We start from the raw sequence: 22,885 nt of genomic DNA, 5'->3' as shown, positions 1-22,885 counted from the left end.
TCTAATTCATAGCGAGATCCTGACCTGAGCTGAAGTTGGACTCTTAAGCAACTGAGCTATCGAGGTGCCCCACTTTCAAATACAATTTAAAAAATATATTGTCCAGCCTTTTTAGTTGTGTAGTAAGATGGTTTATCTGAAGTAACCTAGTCCACCATTGCCAGAAGCAGAACTCCTTGATCACTTAAAAAATGATTATTTATGTTGAATAAATTTTTTACTCAGACTCATAACTTATTAATTCATTAACATTGAGCGGAATGACCAAAGAACCCTTTTATCCTCTATTCTGATGTTTTATTCTTTTAGTAACATTATTGAATACCTAGTGTGTGTCAGGCACTATTATAGGGTACTAGATATACAATGGTGATTTTTAAAAACATATTTGTTAGTGTCCTCTTTCCTTCTTTGTAAGCATAATGAAGGTTTATCAATACCCCCATCCCACCCCCACCAAAGTCTGCTGTTAGTTTCATTGATTTTTTTTTTCTGTTGTCTTTTTAGTTTCTATTTTTCCCCACTCTGGTCTTTGTTATTTCCTTTGTTTTACTAATTTTGGCTTAGTTCTTTTTCCTGGTTCCTTGAAGTATAAAATTATTTGAGATCTTTCTTTTTCTTATTGTAAATGCTTACTGCTTTTAACTTACCTCTTAGAAGTGTTTTTGCTACATCCCGTAAGTTTTGATATGTTGTATTTCCATTTTCATTTGTCTCAAGATATTTAAAAATATTTTTCTTTTGGTTTCCTCTTTGACCCATTGGTTATTCAGTAGAATGTTGCTTAATCTCCGCTGAAAATTTGTGAAATTAGCAGTTTTTTCTCGGAATTGATTATGGTCAGAAAGGATGCTTGATATGATTTTAGTCATCTTAAATTTATGTGTACTTGTTTTATGGCCTAACATATCTATCCTGAAGAATGTTTCACATGTACTTAAGATGACTATTGGATGGAATGTTCTATAGAAGTATTAACTCTGTGATTTAATGTGTAGTTTAGCTTCAGTGTTTCTTTATAAATTTTCTGTTTGGTTGATCTATCTATTGATGTAAGTGGGGTTTTAAAGTCCCTTACTATTATTATATTGCTGTCTCTTTCTTCCTTCATATCTGTTCACATTTGGTTTACATATTTAGGTGCTTCTATGTTGAGTGCATAACTGTTTACAAATGTCATATTCTCTTGTTGGATTGACCCCTTTATCATTATATAGTGATCTTTGTCTCTCATTACAGTCTTTGGCTTAAAGTCTATTTTGTGTGCTATAAGTATTAGTAGTCCTACACTCTTTTGGTTCCTGTTTGCATGGAATATCTTTTTCCATAGCTTTTCTTTCAGTCAGTGGGTGTCCTTTAAGCTTCAGTGTCTCTCTTGTAGGCAGCATATAGTTGGGTCTTGGGTGTTTTTTTTTTTTAATCAGCTACTCTGTCTTTTGATTGGAGAATTTAGTCTGTTTACATTTAAAGTAATTATTAAAAAGTATGGACTTACTATTGCTATTTTGTTCATTATTTTCTGGCTGTTTTTTAAATTCCTTTGTTCCCCTCTTATTTTCTTGCTGTCTTCTTTTGTGATTTGATGGTTATTTGCAATGGTACACTTAGATTCCTTTATCTTTTGTGTATCTACTCTAGGTTTTTCTTTGTGGTTTACCAGGAGGCTTACAAAACACATATTTAAAACAGTCTATTTTAAGCTGATAACAATTTAACTTTGAATGTAATAAAGCTCTGTATTTTTATTCCCCCCCCATTTTATATTTCTGATGTCACAGTTTGCATCTTTTTACTTTATCTTATTTATTTGTTAAGTAATTTAACAAATTATTGTAGTTGTAGTAATTTTTTTGAATCTTTTTGTCTCTTAACATTATATGTTATATGTGATTCACCCCCCACCATTACAATATTAGAATATCCTGAATTTAACTATATATTTACCTTTGCCAGTGAGATTTATAGTTTCATATGCTTTTATGTTACTGATTAGTATCCTTTTCATTTGGCTTGAAGAAGTCCCTTTGTAACATTTCTTGTAGGACTGGTCTAGTGGTGATGAACCCTTTTAGGTTTTGTTTGTCTAGAAAATTTTAATTTCGCCTTCGATTCTGAAGGACAACTTTGTCACATAGAGTATTCTTGGTTGACAGGTTTTTTGTTGTTTTGTTGTTGTTGTTGTTGTTGTTGTTGTTGTTGTTGTTGTTGTTTTACTTTTGGCACTTTGAATATATCATGCCACTTTCTTGTGGCCTGGAAAGATTCTGCTGAAAAATATGATAGCTTTCTTTCCCCCCCACTCAAGTTAGTTAACATACAGTGTAGTCTTGGGTTTAAGAGTAGAACCCAGTGATTCATCTCTTACATATGACACCCAGTGCTCATCCTAAAGAGTGCTCCCCTTAATGCCCGTCACGCATTTAACTCACACCCCACCCCCACATCCCTACCAACCCTCACTTCTCTGCTTTTAAGAGTCTCTTATGGTTTGCCTCCCTCTGTGTTTTTATCTTATTTTTCCTTCCCTTCCTCTATGGTCATCTGTTAAGTTTCTCCAATTCCACATATGAGTGAAATCATATGATACCTCTTTCTCTGACTTATTTCACTTAGCATTAATACCCTCCAGTTCCATCCACGTTGTCGCAAATGGCAAGATTTCATTCTTTTTCATTGACGAGTATTATTCTGCTGTGTGTGTGTGTGCGCATGTGTGTGTATGTATCACACATGTTCTTTATCCTTTCATCAGTTGATGGACATTTGGGCTCTTTCCATAATTTGGCTATTGTTGATAGTGCCGCTATAAATATTGGGGTGCATGTGCCCCTTTGAGTCAGCATTTTTGTATCCTTTGGTTAAATTCCTAGTAATGCAACTGCTGGGTCATAGAGTAGTTCTATTTTTAATTTTTTGAGGAAGCTCTACACTGTTTTCCAGAGTGGCTATACCAGTTTTCATTCCCACTAATAGTACAATAGGATTCCCATTTCTATACATCCTCGCCAACATCTATTGTTGCCTGAGTTGTTAATTTTAGCTACTCTGACCAGTGTGAGGTGGTATGTCACAGTGGTTTTGATTATCTTTTCATGTGTTTGTTTGCCATCTGGATGTCGTCTTTGGAAAAATGTTTATTCATGTCTTCTGCCCAGTTCTTCACTGGATTATTTGATTTGGGGGTGTTGAGTTTAGTAAGTTCTTTATTGATTTTGGATACTAACCCTGTATCCAGCATGTCATTTGCAAGTATCTTCTCCCATTCTATCGGTTGCCTTTTAGTTTGGTTGATTGTTGCCTTTGCTGTGTAGAAGCTTTATTTATTTATTTATTTAGTTAGTTAGTTATTATCATTATTATCATTATCATCGTTTTTAACGTTTATTTATTTTTGAGAAGAGAGAGACAGAGCATGAGTGGGGGAGGAGAGAGAAAGAGGGAGACACAGAATCTGAAACAGGCTCCAGGCTCTGAGCTGTCAGCACAGAGCCCGACGTGGGGCTCGAACTCACGGACCATGAGATCATGACCTGAGCTGAAGTAGGACGCTCAACTGACTGAGCCACCCAGGCACCCCTATTATTTTTTTTAAGGTTTATTCATTTTTCAGAGACAGAGCATGAGTGGGGGAGGAGCAAAGAGAGAGGGAGACAAAGAATATGAAGCAGGTTCCAGGCTCTGAGCTGTCAGCACAGAGCCCGATGCAGGGCTCGAACTTCACGGACCATGAGATCATGACCTGAGCCAAAGTTGGAAGCTCAGCCAACTGAGCCACCCAGGTGCCCCTGTAGAAGCTTTTTTATCTTGATAAGGTCCCAGTAGTTCACTTTTGCTTTGATTTCCTTTGCCTCTAGAGACATGTCAAGTAAGAAGTTGTTGCCGAGTTGTGGCTGTGGCTGAGGTTGCTGTCTGTTTTCTCCTGTAGGATTTTGATGGTTTTCTGTCTCAGATTTAGGTCTCTCATCCATTTTGAATTTGTTTTTGTGTATGGTGTAAGAAAGTGGTCCAGGGCCTGGCACTTCAGAAAGTGCGTTTGGAGTGTGCTTTGTGTACTCTGTTGTGTTTTGACTGCTCTATCCTACTGGTCGGTCCTCTGCAAAGCTCCTCCTTGCTTATAGTGGTGGAGTGTTTGGACCTTCAACCAAGTGTGCTTTGATGTGTTCACTGAAGTAACCCTGTAAAAAAAAAAAGAAAAAGTGGGTGGGTGCTGATAGTTTTTTGTTGCTCCATTTTATATGGAATCAATTTTCCTGAATTTTTTTTATAGGAGATTTGGTTTAGAAAGCTTCACAAGCTTTACAGAACTCCCACTTCTGATGTTTTCATTTGGTGAATAACATAAAATATATGAATTGCTGTCTAAGATTTTCTGGAGCCCTGTCCTGGATTAGAGACCTGGTTGGTCAGTTTTAAGCATTCACAGTGGTTAGACTGCTCCAGTCCTTTTAATGGTTGCCATAAATCCTTTGTACTCACTTGCTGTTGGAATGAGCGAAACTCTCCCAGTTTTAACTGCTATTCTCAAATTGGCCTGCTGTACTTTCATCTAACTACCTGTTGGCTATTTTGAGGTTCTCTTATTTTCAGGTGCCTCTTTTATACCTGTTGTCTTCTGCCATATATACACTGATACCTTGAAGGTCTTATGTATATGTTTTGGGATTCATAGAGATACCTTGTCACATGATTTTGTTGTAAATGTTGCCTGTAGGTTTTTGGGTTTGTTACTGAGCTGCTCTGAATATTTTTATGTAGAGATTTGAGAAGATTAAAAATCTATGCTACCCCTGCTGGCATTATCTTCTAGCGTTTCCCTCTTTGGCTAAACTTTCATATTGATAATAATTTTACCTATAGTGTCATTTGGGAGAATTTAAACAGTCATACCTACAAATAACGACAATTAAGATTTTTTTATTCCCAGTTCTTACACTTGAATTTTGTTTTCTTCTCTTATGATGCTAGCTAGAAGCTCTAGTCAGTGTCTAATATAAATGGCAAAGGTGGGCATCCTTGTTTTGTTCATGATCTTTAAAGGCAACACTTCTGGGGCGCCTGGGTGGTGCAGTCGGTTAAGCGTCCGACTTCAGCCAGGTCACAATCTCGCGGTCCGTGAGTTCGAGCCCCGCGTCGGGCTCTGGGCTGATGGCTCAGAGCCTGGAGCCTGTTTCCGATTCTGTGTCTCCCTCTCTCTGCCCCTCCCCCGTTCATGCTCTGTCTCTCTCTGTCCCAAAAAAAATAAATAAAAACGTTGAAAAAAAAAAATAAAGGCAACACTTCTGGCATTTAATAGTTAAAAGCATTATTTATATAGGGTTTTTACATATAGATATGCTATACCAGGTTAAGTAAATAATTCCATTTTGCTTCTAGTTTTACAAGTTTTTTAAAAAAAATCATAAATGGATGTTGGATTTTGCCAAGTTCTTTGTCTCTTTTAATCAGTTAAATTGTGTTTATATTTTCTAATGTCAATGTCAAAATATCCTTATATACATGGAATAAATCCTACTTGTTCATTATATATTATCTTTCTATATACTACTGGATTTTTATACTAATATTATATCTGTTTGTAATATTTGCATCTATGTTCATGAATGAGATGAGACTAATTTTCCTTTTTTGTAATGTCCTTATTAGGGTTAATTACAGTAATAGTGTCCTAATGAAATGAATTGGGAAACATACCCTCTTTCCATTTAGTTCTTGTCAGTTACATCTTTAGGTGACTAAAGCCTTTTGCAATTTCTTGGATTAGAAGCTAAATTCCTATTTTTTTCATTTGTTTTGTTCCAGAAAATATCATGTATATATTGGGTAATTTATAACATATGTATATACAAGTTTAATGAGACCTATATATTGAATAACTTCTAAAACATGTATGTATAGCTTAAATAAAGATAATAAGACTGTTGCCTAGATATTTATTCATCACCATATTTGGAAGTCCTAGCCACAGCAGTCAGACAACAAAATGAAATAAGAGGCATCCATATTGAAAAGGAAGAAGTAGAATTATTGCTATTTGCAGATGACATGATACTCTATATAGAAAACCCAAAATGGGGCGCCTGGGTGGCGCAGTCGGTTAAGCGTCCGACTTCAGCCAGGTCACAATCTCGCGGTCCGTGAGTTCGAGCCCCGCGTCCGGCTCTGGGCTGATGGCTCAGAGCCTGGAGCCTGTTTCCGATTCTGTGTCTCCCTCTCTCTCTGCCCCTCCCTCGTTCATGCTCTGTCTCTCTCTGTCCCAAAAATAAATAAACGTTGAAAAAAAAAATTTAGAAAACCCAAAAGATTCCACCAAAAAGTTGCTAGAACTGATACACAAATTCACTAAAGTTGTCGGATACAATAGCAGCATACAGAAATCTATTGCATTTCTATACACACCAATAATGAAATAGCAGAAAGAGAAATCAAGGAATCAATCCCATTTACAATTACACCAAAAACCATGAGATACCTAAGAATAAACCTAACCAAAGTACAGGTGAAAGACCTGTACTCTGAAAACTATAAAACACTGATGAAAGAAATTGAAGATGACACAAACAAGTGGAAAATCACTCCATGCTCCCGGATTGGAAGAGCAAATATTGTTAAAATGTCCATGCTACCCAAAGCAATCTACACATTTAATGCAATCCCTATCAAAATACCACCAACATTCTTCACAGAGCTAGAACAAGCAATCCTAAAATTTGTATGGAATGACAAAAGACCCCAATAGCCAAAGCCACCTTGAAAAAGAAAAGCAAAACTGGAGGCATCACAATTCTGGACTTTAAGTTATGTTACAAAGCTGTAATCATCAAGACAGTATGGTACTGGCACAAAAACAGACACATAAATCAATAGAACCGAATAGAAAACCCAGAAATGAACCCACAACTATATGGTCAATTAGTCTTTGACAAAGCAAGAAAGAATATTCAATGGGAAAAAGACAGTCTCTTCAACAGATGGTGTTGGGAAAACTGGACAGCAACATGCAAAAGAATGAAACTGGATCACTTTTTTACCACCACACACAAAAGTGAATTCTAAATGGATTAAAAACCTAAATATGAGACAGACAGCCATTAAAATCCTAGATAACAGAGGGAGTAACTTCTTTGACATCAGCCATAGGAACTTCTTACTAGATATGTCTCCTGAGGCAAGGGAAACAAAAGCAAAAATGAACTGTTGGGACTTCATCAAAATAAAAACCTTCTGCACAGTGAGGGAAACAATCAACAAAACTAAAAGCAACCCATGGAATGAGAGAAGATATTTGTGAATGACATATCTGATAAAGGGTTAGTATCTAAAATATATAAAGAACTTAGACATCTCAACACCCAAAAACCAATTAAAGAATGGGCAGAAGATATGAATAGACATTCTCCCAAAGAAGACATCCAGATGGCCAACAGACATGTAAAAAGATGCTCAGGGAAATACAAATCAAAACTGCAATGAGATACCCCTCACATCTGTCAGAATGGCTAAAATGAACAACACAAGAAACAACCGATGGATAAAGGAGAGCCATCTTACACTGTTGGTGGGAATGCAAACTAGTGCAGCTACTTAGGACAAAACAGTATGGAGGTTCCTCAAAAAGTTAAAAATCCAGCAATGGAACTACTAGGTATTTACCCAAAGAATACAAAAAATACTAATTCAAAGGGATACATGCACTCCAATGTTTATAGCAGCATTATCAACAGTAGCCAAATTATGGAAAGAGCCCAAATGTCCGTTAACTGATGAGTGGATAAAGACACACACACACACACACACACACACACACACACACACACACACACACACACGAATATTACTCAGGCATAAAGAAGAATGAAATGTTGATATTTGCAATGACATGGATGGAGCTAGAGTATTATGCTAAGTGAAATAAGTCAGAGAAAGACAAATACCATATGATTTCACTCATAGGCAGAATTTAAGAAACAAAGGAAATGATCATAGGGGAAAAAAGAGAGAAACCAAGAAACAGCCTCTTAGCTATAGAGAACAAGCTAATGGTTACCAGAGGGGAGGTCGGAGGGAGGGATGGGTTAAATGAGTGATGGTGATTAAAGAGTGTACTTAGTGTGATGCACACCAGGTGTTGTATGGAAATTTTGAATCACTAAATTGTACACCTGAAACTAATATTACATTGTATATTAACTAACTGGAATTTGAATAAAAACTTAAATCATCACTATCAAAAATGTGTTTTGTGTGCCGTTATGAGATTCCATCCTCTCAACCCTCCTCAGGTAGCTACTGCTCTCATTTTTATTATAATCATTCCTTTCTTTCATATTCTTAATATATTGCTGGTTTGCCTCTCAGAACATTTTATAAGTGTATCATACTGAATGTATTCTTCTGTGAATCATGCCATATATGTTCTTCTGTCACTTATTTTTTAAATGTATACCTGATTTCTTTCTTTAGGCTGGAAAAAATGAAAAAAGAATATAGGAATCTGAGTACATGGATAGAAAAAGCTAGCTATTTAGAAGGAGTTCTTACCCCAAAATTGGCCAATAAAGAATATAAGGTAATTAACGTAATACATTCTCCATATCTAACTTCTAATACTATTTATTTAAAAAAGATTATGATAATTAAAAGTGATAATAAGATATTGCTTAGTTCTTGATATATAAAATGCTATTCATGATTCATGTACTTTCCTATTTTCCTAATGTGATATTCAATAAGTGTTAACTAATAATTTGTAAGGTTTGGTTTTTTAACAGCTTTGGTAAGATATAATTCACCTGCTTAAAGTATAGAATTCAGTGACCTTTAGTATATTCACAGAATTGTATGTCCATTGCTATAATCAATTTTCAAACATTATTACCCCCCAAAGAAACCCCCTAACCAAACCTCTCACACCCCTCTAGCCCTAGACAATAACGAATATCCTTCCTGTTTTCATAGATTTGCTGATCCTAAACATTTCATTTGAGTGGAACCAATGAATATATAGTTCTTTGTGACTTGCTTCTTTAATTTAGCATAGTGTTTTCAGGATTCATCCCATTGTAGCATGTAGCAATACTTTGTTTCTTTTTACTGCCAAATAATATTCCACTGTATGGATATGTACCGCATTTTGTTTATCCTCATCAGTTGATGGACATTTGGGTTGTTTTGACTTTTTAGCTGTCATCAGTTATGCTCCTGTGACCATTCATATGCAGATTTTTATGTGGGCATATGTTTGTGATTTTCTTGGGTATATACCTAGGAGTGGAATTGTTAGATCATACAGTAATTCCCTCTTTAACTTTTTCAGGAACTGTCAAACTGTTTTCCATATCAGCTGCACAATTTTACACCCAACCAACAATGTACGAAGGTTCCATATATTCTCCAACACTTGTTATTTTACTTTTCTGTTGTTGTTGTTTTAATTATAGCCATCCTAGTGGTTTGAAGTGGTAACTCTTCGGTAGTGGTTTTGATTTGCCTTTCTCTGATAACCATTGATGTGAACATCTTTTCATGTGTTTACTGGCCATTTGTATATCTTCTTTGATAAATGTTTATTCAAATCCTTTGTTGATTTTAAAAATTGGGTTATTTTTATTTTTTAATTTTTTAATGTTTATTTTTGAGAGAGAGAGAGGGCAAGCAAGCGTGAGTGGAGGGAGGGGCAGAGAGAGAGACACACACACACACACAGAATGTGAAGCAGGCTCCAGGCTCTGAGCTGTCAGCACAGAGTCTGACGCGGGGCTCGAACTCACCAACTGCGAGATCATGACCTGAAGTCAGACGCTTAACTGAGTCACCCATGCATCCCTAGGTTATTTTTATTTTTATTGTTCAGTTGTAAGAGTTCTTTATATATTTTGAATACTAGACCTTTGTCACATATATAAGTGAGGTTTAATATTTAGAAATATAATCTAACCAGGGCGCCTGGGTGACTCAGTCAGGTAAGCGTCTGACTTTGGCTCAGGTCATGATCTCACTGTTGATGGGTTCGAGCCCCGAGTCGGGCTCTGTACTGACAGCTCAGAGCCTGGAGCCTGCTTCACATTCTGTGTCTCCTTCTCTCCTGTCCCTCCCCTGCTCACGCTCTGTCTCTGTGTCTCAAAATAAATAAACATCAAAAAAATTTTTAGAGACCTATACGTTTTGACCTGTGGCAATAGAGATTCAAAGAGGTTTCAGTAAATTCATAAAATGTTGACTAAGATCACAGCCTTGAAGTGGTAGTGATAACATACAGATATATTAATGATTTTCAGTGCCTCATTATAATTGGGCATAGTGATACTGCTTTAGGGTAAATTGACTAGCACTTCCTCATACAGAATTAGTATTTTATGGAAAATTTGGGGGGCTCTTCATTAAAGGAACTATGGACTTTGTGTTCTTATTAAAACATCAATATTTTATAACAGTCAGGGATCACGCTACCTTATAATTCCTCTTTGCAACTTATAGGCCGTAATGTTTTCCAATAAAAAAGTAATCTGTTTTCTGGGTGTATTCTCTTATGTCACTTGAAGTTACAATATTATGTCATTTATCTCATAATCTTTTTCTCTCCTACATTTGTCACTCAAATACCCTATCAATTCTTGGATATCCTCTCCTTGGAACATTAACTCCTAGCTAGAGTATACTCTTTAAAATAGTGTTGTTTGGATTGCTTTTCTCATAAACCCATATTCTTCTGTAAATTTTAAAGAAGGTAATAAAAGAAGTTATAAAGGCAGATTAGCTCTGTCAACATTTCTCCAATATCTTTTTTTTTTTTTTTCTTGTTTCTAGGGAAGTGATACCAATGAGGTACTTGAAAGCCAATTTGAAAAGAAGTCTGAAGATACTGTAATATCAGGTTCAGAAACTTAATTCACATTATTTATTTATTATTAAGATAATTAAAAAGAAGGTGGTTGTATCACAAAAATAAAATTAATAATTTGCTTTAGGTGGATTTCATTTTTTTCTTGGAAATAAATATGCATCTCATTATAGTTTTACTGTTAGGTATTTATTTTGTAACACCTTAAAGAAAAGACTTAGACCCAATTAAGAGTTATTTTTTTTAAATGCTCCTGTATTCCTTGTAAGGACAAGAAAATAGTTAAATCTTAACTATGATCTATGAAAAAGGTATATTCTTAAACGTTAGCTGTAGAGGTGTGTGTGTGTGTAAGAGGAAGGAAGACAGCAGAGGACAGGAAATTAAATTAGCACTAAATCTTAGAACTTACCACAAATTATCAATAAGATAATGGAAGAGATTGTTATGGTAGTCTTTAAAAAAATCTCTCTGTTAAAAGATTCATTTAGAAAGTAAGTTAAAATATATGCATAATACTATATCTATAAAATCTTGGATTCTGCCGGTGTAGAATAATGATTTATTGTTGCAAGACTTGTGCCACAAATTACTTCTCTACTTCCCTGCTTCTACCTCCTGGCCACCTTAGCTTTTGATATGTTCTTTTCCTAACCTCTGAGGATCAACCAGACTAGCAGAGATACTGAATCTTTAGCCTACTCTTCACCTGAAGTGCTCGTTTCACGAGTAAGAGAATTGAAGATTGGAGATTTACCTCTCTTACTCACTGGTGGTTGCCAACTTTTTTTTCCCCAAAGAGTTTATTTTTATTTTTATTTATTATTATTATTTTCTTATCCAAAGAGTTTTTTTTTTTTTCTTAGCTGAAGAGTTTATTTCAAGTCTGGTGACTTGTTTTCTTCTGGTATTCCTATATCTTCTTATAGCTTCAGCTAACATTTATTCATCACTGTGTTGCAGGCCTTTACCTGGATTATATAACTCAATCCTCACATCAGTCAGTTGAGGGTGCTATTATTATTTATCCAGATTTTACAGATGAGAAAGCTGAGGATCAAACAGATTAAGTAACCAGTCAAAAGTTACACAGCCATTAACTGATTGGGGTTGAATTTGAACCTCGTCTCTTTGACCCAAGAGCTCAAACATTTGGGGTGCCTGGGTGGCTCAGTCGGTTAAGTGTTGACTCTTGATTTTGGCTCAGGTCATGATCTCACGGTTTGTCATTCCAGCCCTTCATTGGGCTCTGCACTGACAGTGTGGAGCTTGTTTGAAATCCTCTTTCTCTCTGCCCCTCCCCTATTCTCTCTCTCTGTCTGTCTGTCTCTCTCTCTCAAAATAAGTAAATAAAAAATTTAAAAAGTATATCAAGAGCTCAAGCATTTAACCATATTGCTGCTCACATCTTACATATACTTGTGTCATACCTATAAGATAAGCCATCATTATCCTGTTTTACATATGGGAAAACCAAAGCTCAGAAAAATGGGTAAGCTGACCCCACAGCTAATAGTGACCATAATAAATTTTGTTTTATACTAGACTTAATACATACCTTAGTATCTCAATTTTTTATTCCTTCTTTCTTCCTTTTAGGTTTTCTTTTCTAGTTGATAAATATAGACTCTATATTTCTAGAAAAATTTTTATAAGTGCGTCAGTCAGCCTCTTTTGAATGGTCCTAATTTCTCTGGATACATAAAACTTTATTCCAGGATCTTTTTTTCAGTCCCAGTTCTATCACTGACCATACGGGATTTATTTTATTTCCTCTTGACTTGTAGCAAAATATACTGTTTATCTGTTTTTATGTCTTACATTGATGAATCTGAAATATTACCAGTTTATGCATGTTTTCATTTTAAGTCCTCACTTTTTCATTTACCATTCCCCCATCTGCCCAGAGAGTCATCAGCCTGTTTTTACTAAATAGTATTTATGTGTGAATAGCTGCTTTGATTTAAATTTCTCTTTGTTCTTGGCAAGAAAGATCCTAATAGTATCTTATTAGTGTACATATATAAAAATGTTTATTTTATAATATAATAATAAAATATTACTATTCACTTATTTACAGATGTCCCCTGTATAAAGAAAGGAGCTGAAACTGCTCCAAGTGAGGTAAGGGAACTTGGAAGAGAACTTCTAATAGTCACTGTTTTTAAAGAGATGAAACATTTATAAATAAAAAAAATATTTGTGGATGGGGGGAAAAAGCACCCAAGAAGTTATTCAGGTTTTTATGGTTATTTCTGTTATGGTAGTATCTGTACAATTACATTATTTAGTTCAGTTAATTTACACTCTAAAAAGGGAAATAACAGCATAAAATGGTAATATTTAAAAATACATACGAAGATGGGGACAAAAGATGTTGACGAAGAGAAAGGGGGCAGCAATTAATAAAAGCATAAAGTTAGTTCTGCACATTGATCTTAGAAATTGATGCCACAGACCTAACCACATTCATTACTTTCTCTATGGGTTTATAATCTATGTTTAAAATATAAAGAAAAAAATAGAGTTCACATAATATTATTTGCATTTTAGCTAATTTTACATAGGAATTCATTCCATAAAGCAATGGATCCCTATGTAAACCAACAAAGAATAAAAGATTTTTCTATACTACTTGACAAATAGGACTTAATATTTTTCATTGTTGGGTGAATGTCTTCTAAATATCAATTGAAGAGTCAACATGTACTGGTTTCCCCAGTCCAGGGAGACAGAGGGGAAAAAAGACAACATAGAGAATTTTTCTTTCTTTTTTTTTTAAATATGAAATTCATTGTCAAGTTGGTTTGCATGCAACACCCAGTGCTTATCCCAACAGGTGCCCTCCTCAATACCCATCACCCACCCTCCCCTCCCTCCCACCCCCAATCAACCCTCGGTTCTCAGTTTTTAAGAGTCTCTTATGTTTTGGCTCCCTCCCTCTCTAACCTTTTTTTTTTCTTCCCCTCCCCCATGGTCTTCTGTTAAGTTTCTCAGGATCTACATAAGAGTGAAAACATATAGTATCTGTATTTCTCTGTATGGCTTATTTCACTTAGCATAACACTCTCCAGTTCCATCCATGTTGCTACAAAAGGCCATATTTCATTCTTTCTCATAGCCATGTAGTATTCCATTGTGTATATAAAGCACAATTTCTTTATCCATTCATCAGTTGATGGACATTTAGGCTCTTTCCATCATTTGGCTATTGTTGAAAGTGCTGCTATAAACATTGGAGTACAAGTACCCCTATGCATCAGGACTCCTGTATCCCTTGGGTAAATTCCTAGCAGTGCTACTGGTGGGTCATAGGGTAGATCTATTTTAAATTTTGGGTGGAACCTCCACACTGTTTTCCAGAGGGGCTGCACCAGTTTGCATTCCCACCAACAGTGCAAGAGGGCTCCCGTTTCTCCACATCCTCTCCAGCATCTATAGTCTCCTGATTTGTTCATTTTGGCCACTCTGACTGGCATGAGGTGATATCTGAGTGTGGTTTTGATTTGTATTTCCCTGATAAGGAGCGACGTTGAGCATCTTTTCATGTGCCTGTTGGCCATCTGGATGTCTTCTTCAGGGAAGTGTCTATTCATGTTTTCTGCCCATGTCTTCACTGGATTGTTTTTCGGGTGTGGAGTTTGGTGAGCTCTTTATAGATTTTGGATACTAGCCCTTTGTCCGATATGTCATTTGCAAATATCTTTTCCCATTCCATTGGTTGCCTTTTAGTTTTGTTGATTGTTTCCTTTGCTGTGCAGAAGCTTTTTATCTTCATAAGGTCCCAGTAATTCACTTTTGCTTTTAATTCCCTTGTCTTTGGGGATGTGTCAAGTAAGAAATAGCTACAGCTGAGGTCAGAGAGGCCTTTTCCTGCTTTCTCCTGTAGGGTTTTGATGGTTTCCTGTCTCACATTCAGGTCCTTTATCCATTTTGAGTTTATTTTTGTGAATGGTGTAAGAAAGTGGTCTAGTTTCATCCTTCTGCATGTTGCTGTCCAGTTCTCCCAGCACCATTTGTTAAAGAGACTGTCTTTTTTCCATTGGATATTCTTTCCTGCTTTGTCAAAGATGAGTTGGCCATACTTTTGTGGGTCTAGTTCTGGGGTTTCTATTCTATTCCATTGGTCTATGTGTCTGTTTTGTGCCAATACCATGCTGTCTTGATGATGACAGCTTTGTAGTAGAGGCTAAAGTCTGGGATTGTGATGCCTCCTGCTTTGGTCTTCTTCTTCAAAATTACTTTCGCTATTCGGGGTCTTTTGTCGTTCCATACAAATTTTAGGATTGCTTGTTCTAGCTTTGAGACGAATGTTGTTGGTGCAATTTTGTTTGGGATTGCACTGAATGTGTAGATAGCTTTGGGGCGTATTGACATTTTAACAATATTTATTCTTCCAACCCATGAGCACGGAATGTTTTTTCATTTCTTTGTATCTTCTTCGATTTCCTTCATAAGCTTTCTATAGTTTTCAGCATACAGATCTTTTACATCTTTGGTTAGTTTTATCCCTAGGTATTTTATGCTTCTTGGTGCAATTGTGAATGGGATCAGTTTATTTGTCTTTCTGTTGCTTCATTATTAGTGTATAAGAATACAACTGATTTCTGTACATTGATTTTGTATCCTGCAACTTTGCTGAATTCATGTATCAGTTCTAGCAGACTTTTGGTGGAGTCTTTTGGGTTTTCCATGGATAATATCATGTCATCTGCAAAAAGTGAAAGCTTAACTTCATCTTTGCCAATTTTGATGCCTTTGGTTTCCTTTTGTTGTCTGATTGCTGATGCTAGAACTTCCAGCCCTATGTTAACAACAGCAGTGAAAGTGGACATCCCTGTTGTGTTCCTGATCTCAGGGAGAAAGCTCTCAGTTTTTCCCCATTGAGGATGATGTTAGCTATGGGCTTTTCATAAATGGTTTTTATGATGTTTAAGTATGTTCCTTTTATCCCAACTTTCTCGAGGGTTTTTATTAAGAAAGGATGCTGAATTTTGTCAAATGCTTTTTCTGCATCAATTGACAGGATCATATGGTTCTTTTCTTTTATTAATGTGATGTATCACGTTGATTGATTTATGAATGTTGAACCAGCCCTGCAGCCCAGGAATGAATCCCACTTGATCATGGTGAATAATTCTTTTTATATGCTGTTGAACTCGATTTGCTAGTATCTTATTGAGAATTTTTACGTCCATAGTCATCAGGTATATTGGCGTGTAGTTCTCTCTTTTTGCTGGGTCTCTGTCTGGTTTAGGAACCAAAGTAATGCTGGCTGCATAGAATGAGTCTGGAAGTTTTCCTTCCCTTTCTGTTTTTTTGGAACAGCTTGAGAAGGATAAGTATTATCTCTGTTTTAATGCAGAATTCCCCTGGGAAGCCATCTGGTCCTGGATTCTTATTTTTTGGGAGATTTTTGATAACTGATTCCATTTCATCACTGGCTATGGGTCTGTTCAAGTTTTGTATTTCTTCCTGTTTGAGTTTTGGAAGTGAGTGTGTGCCTAGGAATTTGTCCATTTTTTCCAGGTTGTCCGGTTTGTTGGCATGTAATTTTTCATAGTATTCCCTGATAATTGCTTGTACTTCTGAGGGGTTGGTTGTAATAATTCCATTTTCATTCATGATTTTATCCATTTGGGTAATCTCCCTTTTCTTTTTGAGAAGCCTGGCTAGAGATTTATCAATTTTGTTTATTTTTTCAAAAAATCAACTCTTGGTTTCATTGATCTGCTCTACAGTTCTTTTAGATTCTATATTGTTTATTTCTGCTCTGGTCTTTATTATTTGTCTTCTTCTGCTGGGTTTGGGCTGTCTTTGCTGTTCTGCTTCTATTTCCTTTAGGTGTGCTGTTAGATTTTGTATTTGGGATTTTTCTTGTTTCTTGAGATAGGCCTGGATTGCAATGTATTTTCCTCTCAGGACTGCCTTCGCTGCATCCCAAAGTGTTTAGATTGTTGTATTTTCATTTTTGTTTGTTTCCACATATTTTTAATTTCTTCTCTAATTGGCTGATTGACCCATTCATTCCTTAGTAAGGTGTTCTTTAACCTCCATGCTTTTGGAGGTTTTCCAGACTTTTTCCTGTGGTTGATTTCAAGCTTCATAGCATTGTGGTCTGAAAGCGTGCATGGTATGATCTCAATTCTTGTATACTTATGAAGGGCTGTTTTGTGACCCAGTATATGATCTATCTTGGAGAATGTTCCATGTGCACTCGAGAAGAAAGTATATTCTGTTGCTTTGGGATGCAGAGTTCTAAATATATCTGTCAAGTCCATCTGATCCAATGTATCATTCAGGGCCCTTGTTTCTTTATTGATCCTGTGTCTAGATGATCTATCCATTTCTGTAAGTGGAGTGTTAAAGTCCCCTGCAATTACCACATTCTTATCAATAAGGTTGCTTATATTTGTAATTGCTTTATGTATTTGGGGGCTCCCATATTCGGCACATAGACATTTATAATTGTTAGCTCTTCCTGATGGATAGACCTTGTAATTATTATATAATGCCCTTCTTCACCTCTTGTTACAGCCTTTAATTTAAAGTCTAGTTTGTCTGATATAAGTATGGCTACTCCAGCTTTCTTTTGACTTCCAGTAGCATGATAAATAGTTCTCCATCCCCTCACTTTCAATCTGATGGTGTCCTCAGGTCTAAAATGAGTGTCTTGCAGACAGCAAATAGATGGGTCTTGTTTTTTTATCCATTCTGATACCCTATGTCTTTTGGTTGGCGCATTTAGTCCATTTACATTCAGTGTTATTATAGAAAGATATGGGTTTAGAGTCATTGTGATGTCTGTAGGTTTCATGCTTGTAGTGGTGTCTCTGGTACTTTGTGGTCCTTGCAACATTTCACTCACAGAATCCCCCTTAGGACTCTTGTAGGGCTGGTTTAGTGGTGATAAATTCCTTCAGTTTTTGTTTGTTTGGGAAGACCTTTATCTCTCCTTCTATTCTGAATGACAGACTTGCTGGATAAAGGATTCTTGGCTGCATATTTTTTCTGTTCATCACATTGAAGATTTCCTGCCATTTCTTTCTGGCCTTCCAAGTTTCAGTGGATAGGTCTGTCGCTAGTCTTATCGTTCTCCCTTTATATGTTAGATCATGTTGATCCCTAGCTGCTTTCAGAATTTTCTCTTCATCCTTGTATTTTGCCAGTTTCACTATGATATGTTGTGCAGAAGATCGACTCAAGTTACGTCTGAAGGGAGTTCTCTGTGCCTCTTGGATTTCAATGCCTTTTTCCTTCCCCAGATCAGGAGAGTTCTCAGCTATGATTTGTTCAAGTACACCTGCAGCCCCTTTCTCTCTCTTTTCCTCTAATGGAATTCCTATTATATGGATATTGTTGCATTTGATTGCATCACTTAGTTCTCTAATTCTCCCCTCATAGTCCTGGATTTTTTTTATCTCTCTTTTTCTCAGCTTCCTCTTTTTCCATAATTTTATCTTCTAATTCACGTATTCTCTCCTCTGCCTCTTTAATCCAAGCTGTGGTCACCTCCATTTTATTTTGCACCTCATTTATAGCATTTTTAACTCTTCATGACTATTTCTTAATCCCTTGATCTCTGTAGCAACAGATTCTCTGCTCTCCTGTATACTTTTTTCAAGCCCAGCTATTAATTTTATGACTATTATTCTAATTATGACTAATATTCATGTTCAATTATATTGCTTAAATTGTTTTTGATGAATTTGTTAGCTGTCTCTACTTCCTGGAGTTTCCTTTGAGGGTAATTCTTCCATTTCATCTTTTGGATAGTCCCTGGAGTGGCACGGAACTGCAGGGCACTTCCCCTGTGCTGTCTGGAGTAACTTGTGTTGGTGGGCAGGGCCGCAGTCAGACCCCATGTCTGTCCCTAGCCCACTGCCTGGGCCACAGTCAGACTGGTGTGTACCTTTTCTTCTCCTCTCCCAGGGGCAGGACTCACTGTGGAGTGGTGTGGCCCCTGTCTGGGCTACTTGCACACTGCTAGGGTTGTGGCGCTTCTTTGATGGGATCTGGCATATTAGCTGGGGTGGATCCGCAAGGTGCACAGGGGCAGGAGGGGCAGGCTCAGCTCACTTTGCCGTCAGTGGTCCCCTGCAGGAGGGGCCCTGCAGCACAGGGAAGGGGGCCGACCCGTTGTAGGGATGGATCCACAGAAGAACAGCGTTGGGTGTTTGCACGATGCAAGCAAGTTTGGTGCTGGGAACTGATTCCCTTTGGGGTTTCGAATGCGGGATGGAAGAGGGAGATGGCACTGGCCAGTGCCTTTGTTCCCTGCAGAAATGAACTCTGTCTTCAGGGCTCAACACCTCTCTCTCCCGGTGTCCTCTCACCCTCCCACTCTCAGAACAGAGTTGTTGACTTTTAACATTCCAGATGTTAAGTCCCGCTGGCTGTCAGAACACACTCTGTCTGGCCCCTTGGCTTTTGCAAGCCAGACTCGGGGGATCTGCCTTGCCAGGAGGGCTGCCCCTCCAACGCCCTGGCTCCCTCCTGCCAGTCCGTGTAGTGCGCACCGCCTCTCTGCCCTTCCTACCCTCTTCCGTGGGCCTCTTGTCTATGCTTGGCTGTGGAGAGTCCGTTCTGCTAGTCTTCTGGTGGTTTGCTGGGTTATTTAGGCAGATGTGGGTGGAATCTAAGTGATCAGCAAGACGTGGTGAGGCCAGCGTCCTCCTATGCTGCCATCTTCTCCCTAAATAGTCTCTATAGAGAATTTTTCATAGAGCTAAATTTGTTTGGCGTAACAGGTTGTCCTTTATTGTTGATAGTGTTTTTTGTACTATTTTGCTATTAAAATTTCCTTTATTTTATTATATAGTTGTGATTTAATGGTATGTTCTTTGTGCTATTTTGCTGGTAAAATTTTATTTATTTATTGATATATTGGTGTAGCATAATAACAGCAAAATGTTAGACTCCTCAATTTTCTTTTTTTGAGATGTTGCTGATTTATAAAATCTAAGTATATGAGAACCACTAATTTATAAAGCTGTGTGATCATTTTAATGGATAATATTCTATAGTCCATGGTTTCAGGCAAGTAGAGAATTTCTTAACACTTTTAATAATGAATGTAACAATTGACAAACATTGGTGGTAACTTGTTATGATAAAGGATAAGGGTATAAATTATTTTAAGTCCAGTACTATTAGTTTTAAATCTTTTCTAGTCAGTAATGATTAATTGGTAGCTTTGCTTTATTGATATATTTTCTAGTTGCAGGATAATGATGATAAGAAAGACCTTACTCTTCTACCAACTTTGAACCAGTCAGATCAAGATAATTCAGATACTATTGCAGTTGCTCCTGAAAGTGATGAGTCAACAAAGAAAACAGATGAGTCACGAAAGCAAACTCCATTGCATGTTATTCCTAGCCTGACAGTAATGGAAGAAAGCAAAACATTGTTTTTAGAGGAATACCAGTCAGAAGCTGTGCCAGAGGGAAAAATGAAAAATGTATTATTTCCACCACATATGAAAGATGTGGAAAGCCTTTCACAAACAGACTCCTCTGCATCAGAGGTAAAGTTGAAAACTAGCTATATATATCCAGGTAAAATAAAGAAGAGGAACTTAGATTCATCTCTGGCAGAAATTAGATGGCAAAGCAACATTATAAGATTAGCTAGAAGGAAGAGCACAAGGTTAGTTTCCCCAGATTCGAAATCAAAAGGTAGGTTTCAAAGCCAAGATCCAGAGGAAGACCTTGAACTAAAGGTATCTGCCCTTGTATGAGAAGTATAAGACTATGAAAAACAAAATAATTCATTAAAAAACACAAATAAATTGAAAATGCATTCAAAAGCCTCCAAGCGGAGGTGTGTCTAAGTATTAAACATACCTACCCTGCGTGTATCCATAAAGTAAGGAGGAAAAATCCTTGAAAAAAAAAAAAAAGAGTGATTGGAGATACCTGTAGTACAAACTAGTCTCATGGGTGGGTATAAAATTCATCTGAATGTGTAACAACAATAACAAAATGTAAATACAAAGGAAATTTAAAATCTTGGGACGTGATTTCAGTGGAAGTTTTTAATAAAACTTGTAGGAAATAACATATATCCTTATTGCAAATAATTTTATAGTTTAAAATGAGAATGATTTGAATATAAATTCAAAGGGTTAAAGCTTTTCTCAAAATTACAGTTATTCTACTTAGATCTTTACATCTTACATGAATCACTGTTATAGGTAGCTCATAAAGCAGTAGAAAAATGTGTACTGATCAGTGGGTAAAAATCTGGATTCTAAGTAAGGTTCTGCCTCTAAATACTTCAACAAGCTTGGGCAGTTAAAATCTCTGGACTTATTTCCTCATCTGTTGAATGGTACGTCATATCAGGTCATTTCTAAATTCTCTTCCTAATTCCAAAAGATAACTTTATTAAATATCTCTAGTTGGGGAATTATTCTTAAGTAGCTAGTCATTCTCAAATAACATTCTTGTTTTTACTGAATTTGGAAGTAATACAGTTACAGAAAATTTAGAAAATAGAAGCATGAAAGACGAAATAGAAGTAGTTACAATCCTACTGCTACATTTGACAGTTTTATTTCCTTTTGGTCTGGTTATGTAAAATTATATTTTTCATTTATTTAAAAAACTTGGATCAAATTATATATGTGTGTGTATAATTTTATCTGTCCTTTTTAAAATGACATTATAAACATGTTATCTGAGTTTCCTTAAAAATCTGTAAGATGCAGAATATCCTCAAATATAGATATTTAGTAATTCTTCTAAACAATTATATATTTTCTGTATTGTTGGACATTAAGTTTGGAATTAACATCCTTTTGCTTAAGTATTTGGATCTGTGACTGTCCCCTCCTATATTCATAGAAATGGCATGTTGACAAATTTGCTCTCCAGAAAGACTTTCCCTATATTTTCACCCGTAGTATTTGAATATTAATGGTCTTTTAAATAATGATAAGAACCTTTTCATACTTATTGGCCATTTTGCTTGTCCCTACAATGAGTAGACAGATCATGTCCTTTGTCCATTTTATTTTGTTGAGTACTTGGTGATCCTGTGGAGGTTTCACAGTGAGCTCTTTCTCATTATGAGGATATTAACCATTGATATAATCATGGCACATACTTTTTCATAGTTTGTAGTTTGCCTTTTAATTTTTCTATTTACTCTGACTTCCAGAATATTCAGCTTTCATTCATTGCTGCATAACAAACCACTCCAAAACTTAGTGGCTTAAAATAACCATTTTATTATCTCTCAAGATTCTGTGGGTTGATTGTGCTTTAGCTGGGAAGTTGTTTTGCTCCACTTAATATTGGCTGGGCCCATAATCATCTAGGAGCTCAATTCAGCTGGAACACTCATGAGGTTCATTTATATGTCTTACACTTTGATGGGAACAGCTGTAAATCTGGGCTCAGTTGGGATGCATGTACAATCTGGTTTGATGTATCTATTCTCCACACTCACCCTGCACCCCCCACAGTGTAATCTTAGGGATTATTCCTTTCCCTTTCCATGCAGCCCCTTTATGTGGTCTTTCTAGCAGGGCAGCTGAATTTCTGATGTGGCAGCTTCTGGCTTCTAATACACAAAAACAGAAGCTTCAGGTCTCCTTTAAGACTTAGTCTTGGAACTAGCACAGGAATATTTCTACTAAATTCTGTCAGTTAAAGCAAGTCTTAGGCTCAGTTCTGTTTCAGTATGGGAGGGGACTACACAAGGACATGAATCTTGGAAAGTGTTCATTGGGGCCATATTTGGAGATTAACCACCACAAATGAACTATCTCTACCCCAAAGTAATTCATGTGCCTTCTACATGCAAACTATACTTACTTCCCTTCTAAGATCCTTGGTCTCATGCTATTACTACTGCATCAGGCTTAGTCTTGAAGTATAGAATTTCAACATCTAAATCAGATCCAGGTAGATGAGGTTTCTTGAGTATGGCTCCTCTCAGTCTTAAGACTGTGAATTAAAGAAACCAATTATCTGTCTCCTACATACATAGTGAGTAAAGAACAGGGAAATGGATAGGCACTTATATTCCAAAGGTGGA

General features: G+C 36.5%; 1 protein-coding gene across 8 annotated transcripts in view; it reads left to right on the top strand.

The window, feature by feature from the left end:
* C2CD6 (C2 calcium dependent domain containing 6) overlaps window positions 1–22,885 on the top strand; it is a 178,184-nt gene that overhangs the window by 71,723 nt on the left and 83,576 nt on the right. For 7 of the 8 annotated variants that reach the window (XM_045480740.1, XM_045480738.1, XM_045480745.1 and 4 more), the window contains 4 exons: window positions 8,461–8,566; window positions 10,804–10,870; window positions 12,918–12,961; window positions 20,058–20,366. In XM_045480740.1, the coding sequence (XP_045336696.1) occupies window positions 8,461–8,566; window positions 10,804–10,870; window positions 12,918–12,961; window positions 20,058–20,366 (526 nt within the window). The remainder of the gene's footprint in view (window positions 1–8,460; window positions 8,567–10,803; window positions 10,871–12,917; window positions 12,962–20,057; window positions 20,367–22,885) is intronic. The other variant, XM_045480742.1, reaches the window with a different exon arrangement.

This window comes from Leopardus geoffroyi, chromosome C1 (assembly GCF_018350155.1).
Source record: "Leopardus geoffroyi isolate Oge1 chromosome C1, O.geoffroyi_Oge1_pat1.0, whole genome shotgun sequence".
NCBI lineage: Eukaryota > Metazoa > Chordata > Mammalia > Carnivora > Felidae > Leopardus > Leopardus geoffroyi.
The sequence above is the reverse complement of the archived record's forward strand: the minus strand, read 5'-3'. Positions and strand labels throughout refer to the sequence as shown.